The 10,746-nt window shown below is 43.7% G+C and overlaps 1 protein-coding gene across 22 annotated transcripts in view; it reads left to right on the top strand.

Moving 5' to 3' along the window:
* The first annotated feature begins 2,021 nt into the window (after positions 1-2,021).
* The window catches only part of DET1 (DET1 partner of COP1 E3 ubiquitin ligase), a 60,711-nt gene continuing 51,986 nt past the window's right edge, over positions 2,022-10,746 (top strand). For 10 of the 22 annotated variants that reach the window (XR_009051165.1, XR_009051163.1, XR_009051164.1 and 7 more), the window contains exons 1-3: positions 2,022-2,146; positions 2,513-3,006; positions 8,220-9,312. Coding sequence is in view for 18 of the 22 variants with exons in the window: in XM_057720073.1 (XP_057576056.1) it covers positions 8,230-9,312 (1,083 nt within the window). In the remaining 4 variants the exon portion in view is untranslated. The other 12 variants (XM_057720070.1, XM_057720059.1, XM_057720058.1 and 9 more) reach the window with 11 other exon arrangements.

Below are 10,746 nucleotides of genomic sequence, written 5' to 3'. Positions count from 1 at the left end.
ATTTATTGGGGCTAAATATGGGTCAGGCAGTATTAAGAACTTTACATGCAATAACTAATTTTATTCTCCACTGACCCTATGATGCAGGTACAATGACTGTTATTCCTATTTTACAGACGGGGAAATTGGGGTACAGATAAGAAACTTATAGGTAGGAAGTATTGGAGGCTGAACTGAACCAGTCTCACTACAAAATTCCCTCCTTTTTTTTTTTTTTTTCATTTTTTATTTTTAAATAATAGTCTCTTGGGGAAAATTTACAAGCCAATGGTTAGCAGAGAAGAGAAGGCATGGTCCCCATTCTCCTGTCAGCCCCATGTGGTGGCATGCCACAGACAGGACAGTATGGGTCTACACTGCAGGAGAGGGAGTTCCTTCTATTCCTCTCTCTTCTTGTAGGTCAAGCACGAGAGTAAGCTAATTGGTAAAGTGATACTTGGGTGCCAAGGCAGGCTGCAGGGTAGCTTCGGCTTTTGTTGTTGTTGCCGTTATGAAAAATTTCAAACCCATAGGAAAGTTGAGGAAAGTACGATGAATTCAGTGTCCCAGAATGCTTTTGTTCTAAACCACTCCACTCAACAGGAAAAGTTTTCCTTGAAGAAATCAGAGCTCGAGAAAGTCCTGCCTCCCCCACGGTGGGCAGGAGTGGCCAGGGAGCGCTGTGGAGGGGTGAGAGGGTGCTGGGCTGACCCTTGATGTGGGGGGGCATCATCTGACAAGCTGAATGGGGAAAAGGAAGGCCGGCAGCCCACTCAGAGTTGGGTCCATGGGCCATCCCAGCCACAAAGCTGGGGACAACCTGAAATTTCGAGTTTCTTCTTCTTCTTCCTCCTTCTCCCCCTCCCCCTCCTTCTTCTTTTCTCTTCTTGAGATATACTCGCATACCATATCTTCGTTTCCTAGAAGAGTAAATAGAGATGCTGAAGTCAGTACATTCAGCTTGGAAATGTCAAGACTGGGTCAAGAAACCACGGTGTTTCCTGTTCGCCACGCTACATTTCCAAGTCATGCATCCTCCTTGAGCCTCAGTTTCCTCATCTGTAAAAGCCAATAAACAGTCTATGGTATTTTGTTATAACAGCCTCAACCAAGACAATTCAGTTAATAAAATTTCACTTAAAAAAAAAGCCAACAAACACTACTTCCTCACAGAGATGCTGTGAGCCCTGTGGACAGAGCCATTCATTCATGGACTGAATCTTCCTTGAGCACCACCAGCAAGATGCCAAATCCTGGTCTAGGTGAGGATAGAACAGAAAACAGGACGAAACCCCTGCTCTCATGGAATTAACATTCTAGTGGGGGTAAGGGAAACAGAATAAAGAAAGAAATTAAAACAAAACAACAAACGGGGTAATATCACATAGTGATGGGTGCTGTGAAGAAATAGCGCTATGGTGGTGGCATGAGAGCGGTTAGACAAGACTTCTGAGGAAGTGACATTTGCCCTGAGACCTGAATTATCTGAAGGAGGCTGACGAAGAGAAATTTGGGGGCAGGCTGTCCGAAAATAGGACAAAGCAGAGGCTTCGGGGGTGGGGGGGAACCAGCTTATGAGACAATGAGATAATGTTAGTAAAACTCAAGTCAAGGTTATAGGATTGACTTAGTGCAAGAAGCTTTTACTATGCGTCCACCGTGTGCTAGTAAATGGTTTAGACACAGCGTCCAGAGATCAGCACAGCCCCCGTTTTTAAAGTGCTTGTTGTCTAGGAGGAGACAACAGAAAACGGAGAGTTTCTCAGCTGATGGCGGGTGCATTTAATCAAGAGGTGAAAAATTAATTTTTATTCACGTTTTCGCAAATGTGCCCAGCGGGTGCAGAGACATTGCCATAGGAGATCACACGGGTGCCCAGGTTACAGCGCCTGGGTCAATTTCTCCTTTGCAGCCACTGGCCTGTATGGCTTCGATCCCCCCTCCGGGCACCAGGGAGCGCTGTAACTTCTCTCAGTGCCGGCCGGACGGTGCCGCGCTCTCCCCACTTCCCTTCTCGCTGCACCACACTTCCGGTGGTTAGCGGAAGCGGGAGCGCGCAGCTGCAGACACCCGGTCCCACGGCATGGCGGGGGCGGGGCTGGGGGAGGCGCGCGCCGAGGAGGCCGGGGGGTCCCTCGCCCCGGCCCTTTGAGCCCGGACCAGACAGGTGAGGACATCTTCCTTGTTCCAGCCTCCGAGCCCGTCAGGCCCTGCCCGAGTCCTTCCTCAGGTTACCGCCGTGGGGCCGCTCCCTTCCCGCTTGATGCCGAGGCCCTGCGGCCCCCGCCCTCCCTCAGAATTCTCTTCCCAGTGAGGCCCCGCCCCGGGCTTTTCTTTCCGGGGGCGCCCCCTTGGGTGGGTGTGCCCGCCCCTAGGTATCCCCTTCGCGTTTAGGAAGCCGTCAGTAGGAATTCAGGGTTACGTGCACCTGCCGGCACAGGGAAGCAGACCCAGCAGGGTAGAAGGACTTGCTTAGTACTGCACAGTGAGTTGGTGGCCCAGTTCAGCCAGGCTTTCTTCTTCTCTTCCATAGGTAACGTACGAACACACCTATGTGCCAGCCCCAGTGCTAAGCTGTGAGAAAACGAGGGTGACTAAAATAAGCATGGGATTACTTCCTGCCTGCAGAGGATAGTTTACGGGGCAGTCGAACATTAAACACCTAATCCTGCAACTGAAAGTACAGATGCAAATTATGGCAATGACTGTGGAGAATACGAACAGAAAAAGTAATGGTAAAGCAAAAAAGATCTCTTTCAGCAAGGGCGGTCAGAGAAGACTTCCTGAAGGAGGTGATAGTCGAACTGCAACTTGAGAAGTATGGCAAGGGCCAGAGGAAATACATGCTTGGCAGAGGGAGCAGCCCCTGTGGATGTTTGCGCTGGTAAAGAGCGTTCAGGAAAGGAGGCTTACGATGGGTCAGATGCTGTGATGGGCATACAAGGTGTAATGTTTGTGTACGGGTCAGGAGTTCACCATCTAGTGCTATAGACATAAGTAAAGTGCAGAGACGAAGTTGCATGCGCGGTAAGTGTTATGAAGGAGAGGTATGGCTGGGGTATTGGTATATTACCCGATGGGAAGGGCGAAGGAAGACTTCTCTGAGGAAGTGATGATTAGGCTGATACTCTGAAATAGGAGTTAATGCTGCAAAGTGAAGAGTAGAACTTTTTTTAGATTGAGGTGAAGAGCACATGGCACGGTTCAGAGGCAGGAGGTAGGCCACCTGTTGAAAAAATGAGTTAAATGGGAAAAGATGAGGCTGGAGAGGCAGCGCTGAGGCCTTTGAGGCATCTGGTTGGCATGTAAGGATTTTGATCCTTACACTAAGAGCAGTGGGAAGATATTTGTTTTAATCCGTAGGGGAAAGGATGTGATCAAAAAAGCATTTTGAAAAGATTGCTCTGGTAGTTAAGTGGATTGGAAGTGGACAGGAGTGGATTTAGGGAGACCACCTAGGAAGCAGTTACAATAACATAGACATGCAGTTATAAAATTTTGGGTAAGGGTGCTGGCAGGTCATGATAGAAAGAAGGTGGAGCATTAGAGGACTATTAAAAAGTAAAATCTCCAGAGTTTGGTGACTGATCAGGTATGGGGGCTGAAGAAAAGGGATATCAAGGGAGATTTTTGGGTTTCTGGTTCCTTTTAGCAGATGAGTGGCTGTACCATTTACTGGAATAGGGAAATGGGAAGAGGGTCAGCTTTTGGGAAAAATATCATGACTTACTCTAACGTTTTTCATAACTCCCACTCTGACTAGAAAGTACTTTCATTATGTACTTTTTCTACATTGTGTGAATTTTTATTTATTTATTTATTTATTTAAAAAAATTTTTTTTTTTGGGTGCACGAGCTTAGTTGCTCCGCGGCATGTGGGATCTTCCTGGAGCAGGGATCGAACCCGTGTCCTCTGCACTGGCAGGCAGATTCTTAACCACTGCGCCACCTAGGAAGCCCATGTGTGACTTTTTATAAGAATATATTTCATAACTGGAATAACAAGACAAGTTGAAAAAGACTAAGAATTCCACCATCCGTCTAAAAACCATAATGGATACAAAATATGAAGAGGAGAGAGAGCACATTGAGAGAAAGGTTAGGAAATTAAGTGAGGATTTTCTGTGCAGTTTGGAGCTGAAGCCAGCAGGCCTTCACCTCCACCCATCCCACCCCTCTACTCCCTCCACCACAGTACTGGTGGCTTTTCCCTTAAAAAGACAAATTGGAGAATTTAAGATGGGACTGTTCAAAATATATACAGTTGTTTTTTAGAATTAAGCATCTACTTTGCTTAAAGTGATCAGTGGCTCTAAGTCGAGCAACTGGTATACTTTATCTGATTCAGTTATATGTGGTTAGTCTGCTAGATGGTGTCTAATGCCTGTTCCTTCTTCCATTCATGGGCCTTACCTGCCTCTCTCATCACCTTCTGGTCTCCCTCTCTAACTCCAACCCCCAGTTTAGGTTCGCAGGGTGCCAGTGGCGGAGGTGTCCTGGGCAGGGATTGAGTGAGGCAGTTTTGTACATTACTTGGTATTTTAAAATACTTAAACCATACTGGTGTGTTTTTTGGACTGTATCAAAATGGGCACATCAACTATGTCACTGTTAAAAGGAGTAGCCGTGTGAAACAACATTGTGTTTATGGCTCAGAAGTGGAGGATATTGTTCACTGTATTGTGCCAAGTTCCTTTGAGAAAACGCATGAGAGAGATTTCTTTTAAAAATCCAATGCTGGGAAATTGCTGTGCTTCTTCCAAACAACTATTAAGTTTTTTCCTATTGGCAGTGCAAGTTCTGTAACTGATTGTATTTTCCTGTGCCTTGTCTGCCGAGAAAGTCGGAGCCAAATTAGAAGCTTGGCAGTTCTGCAGGTCCTCATGGTATGCATTTTTGTGTACTTCAGGCTTCATTTTATTGTCTACTTTTGTTTTCCCTTCACAAAGATTATTTTCTAATTAAAAAAAAATTCTGAGTAAGCACAAATATTTTAAAAAAACCATGTAATTTTAAAAGAGTAACAGTGCAATGAATGCTGATTAAAGGAAAAAAATATACACTTAAAAGTGCCAGTGTTTTCCTAACTCCCATCCCATTTCTTACTTCCTCAGAGGTAACCACTATTTTGAATTTCATGTTTATAATTCCTTTGCTTTTTGTAATTGTATACCATATATATTTGTATTCTTAAGCTAGAAATTGTTTGAAGCTTATATAAAGGAAATCACATTGTATTCTGTAGCTTGCTTTCTTCATTCAACACTGTGTCTGAGATTCATGTATGTTGTTATAGATAACTGCTGTGCATCAATTCATTACTGCATAAGGTTACACTGCATGGGGAATTGCCTGGTGGTCCAGTGGTTAGGACTTGGCGCTTTCACTGCTGATCGAACCCGTGTTCAATTCCTGGGTTCTAGCCCTGGTCGGGGAACCAAGGTACTGCAAACTGAACAGTGTGGCCAAAAAACAAACAAACAAAAAACATTAAAAAAAAAAAAAAAGATTTCACTGCACGAATATGCCTGGATGAATTTATCTAGTCTATTGTTGATGGACATTTGGAGTGTTGTCAGTTTTTGCTGTTGCTAAAAGTCTTGCTGCAGACGTCCTTGTATATGTCTCCTGTTATATATGTGCAGACATTTCTCTAGATCAGGATTTATCCACCTTAGCACTACTGACATTTTGGGCCGGATGTGAGGGGCTGTCCTGTTTACTGTAGGATGTTTGGTGTCATCCCTGTCTTCTGTTTGCTGGACCTCCATAGCACCCCTCCCTCCCTCCCAAGTTCTGACAACCAAATATGTCTTCATATATTACAGAGTTGCCCCAGTGGGGACCAGTGCTCAAGATCAGGGGTTGACAGACTTTTTCTGCAAAAGACCAGGTAGTAAATATTCGAGGCTTGTGGACTGGGTGGTCTTTGGTCTTAACAAATGAACTGTGCCTTGGTAGGGCAAAAGCAGCCATAGGCAAGATGTAAATGAGTGGGTATGACTGTGTTCTAATAAAACTTTTTTTATGGGGAGGGTGCGGGGGAGTCGCGGGAGGGAGGGGATATGGGGATATGTGTATAAATACAGCTGATTCACTTTGGTGTACCTCATAAGCTGGTACAAGAATGTAAAGCAATTATATTCCAATAAATAGATTAAAAAAAAAAACTTTAGTTATAAAAATAGGCAGACAGGCTAGATGTGGCCTGAGGGTAGCAGTTTGCAGTTTTTTGCTCTAGGCTAGATAAGTAGGAAATATATTTTATATCCTTATCCAGTGCATGTAACTCACATATGTATTGAAAATATGTGATATAGTTTGGTATTTTCTGTTTTAGTCCATTTTTTGAAATGTCAGTCAGTATGTCCAGTAAATTGATTTCAAGGCTCCATTGATGAGTTGTGACTCACAGTTTGAGAAACTTGATTTGCTCAGTCATAGAGGTATGCACATTTTTTTTTGAGATATGCACATTTTTAACTTGACTAGATAGTATACATACTTACATAAGTTCAGATCTTTTAGGAGACAGAATATAAACAAATTCCCCATTGTCTGTATGTTTTTATTTCTCAAATATAGATTGGATCAGTTGCTCCTCTGCTTAAAACCTGTAATAATTTGCATAACATAGCATACAAAGTATTTTCCAGTCTGGCTCCAATTTACTTTTCTAGGCTTCTCTTATCACTTTGTTTCCTGTGTTCTAACCACTTGGTATTGTGTTTCCCCAATGTGCCATGCTAACACTCTTTTTAAGTGTGTTGTTTAAGCTACTTTCTTTCTGAAATGTCCTCCTTTATTTTGCCTACTGAGTTCTTTATCCTTCAAGACCTTTGTCGAATGCTGTTCCATTCATTCATTTGTGAGCACTTACTGTGCCTCAGGTACTGTCCCAGGTGCTGGAGATTCAGCAAGGAATTAGTCAAGGTCCCTGCTGTGTAGTATGGGGAAAAAGATACTAAAAAGATAAACAAATAAATGGTTTCAAGAAAGTGATAAGGGCTGAAGAAAATAAAGTGAAAACAATAGATTGATGTGGATGGAAAAAGGCATGACTTTAGGTAAGATAGTCAGTCAGAAACTCTGAAGAGTTGCTATTTTAGCTGAGATTTGAATGATGAAACGTACAGCTGTTTCAGCACTTTAAAAATGTTGCTTTGCTTCTTTCTAGCCTTCATAGCTTCTCACCAGACATCCACAGATATGTGAGTTGTTGTTCTATAGATAATGTGTCATTTATGTGGTTGCTTTCAAGATTTTTACTTAGTGTTTTAGTTTTTCATAATTTGACTGTGATATGTCTGGGCATGGATTTCATTGGGTTTATCATGTTTGGCCTTCTCTGAAATTCTAATCTCAGGTTTATATACGTGAGGGTTTATTTCTCCGGTCTTAATTCTGCTCATTTGGTATATTTTTCTTTCTTAGGCCAGTACCACACTTTTTTGATTACTGTGACTTTGTAACAGTTTTTGAAACCAGGGAGTCTGAGCTTTCTAACTTTTTTCTTTTACAAAATTGTTTTGCCTGTTCATGGTCCCTTGAGATGACACGTACTTTTTAGGATGAATTTTTCTATTTTTGCCAGAAATGATTTTGGGATTTCGATAGGGATTGCATTGAGTTTGTAGATTGCTTTGGGTAGTATGGACATCTTAACAGCCCAATAAATGTATTTTTTAAATGAATGTATATTGAACGTGATGTTTACACTGAACAAATTTGACGTAGTTCTAAGGTTTGTTCTGTTGAATATTCCCAACAACTAAGCATGCTTTGAAGGTATTCCTGGTGAATTAGGTCCTTTCCTCAAACCTGTTTCTAGACTCAAAAATGTCCTCACCACTTGCGAAGTATAACTTGGGAAGGAGAAATGCTGGTCACTGTCATCTTGGGAGCTCCTAGGTCCCGGATATATGGAGAGAAATCTATATACACAGTTGACCCTTGAACAACAAAGATTTGCACTGTGCAGATCCACGTACACGTGGATTTTTTTCAACAGTAAATACTGCAGTACTACATACACATCCCCAGTTGGTTGAATCCGTGGATGTGGAGGAACCGTGGATAGGAAGGAACCATGTATATTGAGCTGACTATAAGTTATACTTGGATTTTCGGCTGCAGAGGGTTGGTGCACCTAACCCCTGCGTTTTTCAAAGGTCAGCTGTATTTATGTTTTCGTAAATTTTGTTTTATTTTCTTGACTTCTCCTTTACTTTTCCGTGCAGAGATGTGATAATGGATCATCATGTTTCCACCATCAGACCTCGAAGAATCCAAAACCAAAATGTCATTCACCGCCTGGAACGCCGGCGGATCAGTTCAGGCAAGGCAGGCACCCACTGGCACCAGGTCCGAGTGTTCCATCAGAACATTTTCCCCAACTTCACGGTCGTCAATGTTGAAAAGCCACCTTGTTTCTTGCGTAAATTCTCACCCGATGGACGCTACTTCATCGCTTTCTCTTCAGACCAGACCTCTCTGGAAATCTATGAGTACCAGGGCTGCCAGGCAGCCGAGGACCTACTGCAGGGCTATGAGGGGGAGATCCTGTCCAATGGCAACGACCAGCGGTCCGTCAACATCCGCGGCCGGCTCTTCGAGCGCTTTTTCGTCCTGCTGCACATCACCAGCGTCGCGGCCAACGGGGAGCACCTGAACCGGGAGTGCAGCCTCTTCACTGACGACTGCCGCTGCGTCATCGTCGGCTCGGCTGCCTACCTCCCAGACGAGCCTCACCCTCCTTTTTATGAGGTGTATCGGAACAGTGAGTCCGTGACCCCTAACCCCCGGTCCCCCCTGGAGGACTACTCCCTCCACATCATTGACCTTCACACCGGCCGCTTGTGTGATACACGTACCTTCAAGTGTGATAAAGTGGTCCTCTCACACAACCAAGGGCTGTACTTGTATAAGAACATCCTGGCCATCTTGTCAGTGCAGCAGCAGACCATCCATGTGTTCCAGGTGACTCCTGAGGGCACTTTCATTGATGTGAGGACCATTGGCCGCTTCTGCTATGAGGATGACCTGCTCACCGTGTCAGCTGTTTTTCCTGAGGTGCAGCGGGACAGTCAGACAGGCATGGCCAATCCTTTCAGGGACCCCTTCATCAACTCACTGAAACACCGGCTGCTCGTGTACCTGTGGCGCCGGGCACAGCAGGATGGTAGTGCAATGGCCAAGAGGCGCTTCTTCCAGTATTTTGACCAACTACGGCAGTTGCGCATGTGGAAGATGCAGCTTCTGGATGAAAACCATCTGTTTATCAAGTATACTAGTGAGGATGTGGTAACCCTGCGGGTCACAGATCCATCACAGGTGTGAGGTGCTTTCCTACCTGTTACCCCTCCCATCTCCTTGGCGCGATGGGAAGGTTTCTCTCTTTACCTGTAGCCAGCTTCTCAGAAATAACACATTTTATGTAATCTTGAATTTTTGCTATTCTAGGGCTCAGTCAAACTTAAAACAGCTCCATTTTCCTCTAGCCACATGTATTTGGACAAATGGAAGCTAAATCTCAAGCCATTGACATGTAGGTAGTCAACTCTGTGATTATTACCTGAATTCTTTTGCAGAGCATTTTTAGTACCCTTGAGATGGAAGCCCAGATGCTACAAGGTCAAGGTTTGACTCCCTGTGGCTACTGCCTTGACTTTGTATAAGATTATGCTTGTTGGTCTGTTTTAGTTCTGGCAACGAGAATGAATCCACCACACAGAAAAGAAAATCTTCTAAAAATGTAGTCTTTCTTTCCTACTTAAATAATGTCAGTACACTTCCTCACAAAATATCCTTTAGATTGTAACAGGTAAGTTCATTTGATAGAGTTAAGCTTTGTGACTTTACTGTAACCTTGCCCATGTGTGGGAACATAGGTTGTGGAGCAGTGAAAAGTTCAAAAGGAAGCCAAAATTTTTGATCATCAGGATTGCAGGTTCTGAGGGTTTTTCAGTTTGGGTGAAAGATGTTGGTAGGGGAGAGAGGCATTTCACATATAGGAATAACGTGGTATTAAGAGCACAGAGACCTCTAAGACTTTTGGGTTGAAATACCATGCTGAAATTCAGGGTAATTTGGGCATTTTCCTTTGAGAAGCTCTCTACTTTAGTGACGACCAAGTGAGAGACCTACCTTTCTGTATGTTTGCACCCACATTCTCCAATTTCTAGACTGTCTCCTTAGATTCTAGTCTGGAAATTCAGAACAGAACAAACCAGTAAACCATGAAGTCAGCTGAGTCTGGTTTCTCTCATTGACCTGCAGCAGATTCTGCCCTTAAGAGAGACTGTACAAGGAATTGTCTCCTAAGACCTTACCAGCCATCCATGGTAAAATGTTTTCTAATATTTCTCATCTGAATCATACCTTGTGTATTCTAAAAAAGGGGGGAGGGGGGCAGGGGGGCAGGGGGAGGTGAGTGAAATGGTTAGAGATCATTTTTTTCTGAATTCTTTTTCTTCCCTGTTAATGATAAAGTCACCCATTGAGTCATCATGGGTGAGCATCTAGTTCATGTTATGAATCATGGGAGGTTGTTGGTGAAGCCCTTGATTCTGTACCCTCCTGTCCTGTATTTCTCAGTCTGTCCTGGTGGGAAGGCTAGTGAATGTTTGTGTAATTCTATATTCATGTAATTATGATGGATCCTGGGAAAGCCCTTATATGATCCAAGTGTTGTCCAGGTTAATAGAAAGGACATGAGTCATTCTTGTATTTAGGTTTGAGCTATAATTACCTTTTTATTTTGGAGGG

Source organism: Hippopotamus amphibius, chromosome 2 (assembly GCF_030028045.1).
Source record: "Hippopotamus amphibius kiboko isolate mHipAmp2 chromosome 2, mHipAmp2.hap2, whole genome shotgun sequence".
Taxonomy (NCBI): Eukaryota; Metazoa; Chordata; class Mammalia; order Artiodactyla; family Hippopotamidae; genus Hippopotamus; species Hippopotamus amphibius.
The sequence above is the reverse complement of the archived record's forward strand: the minus strand, read 5'-3'. Positions and strand labels throughout refer to the sequence as shown.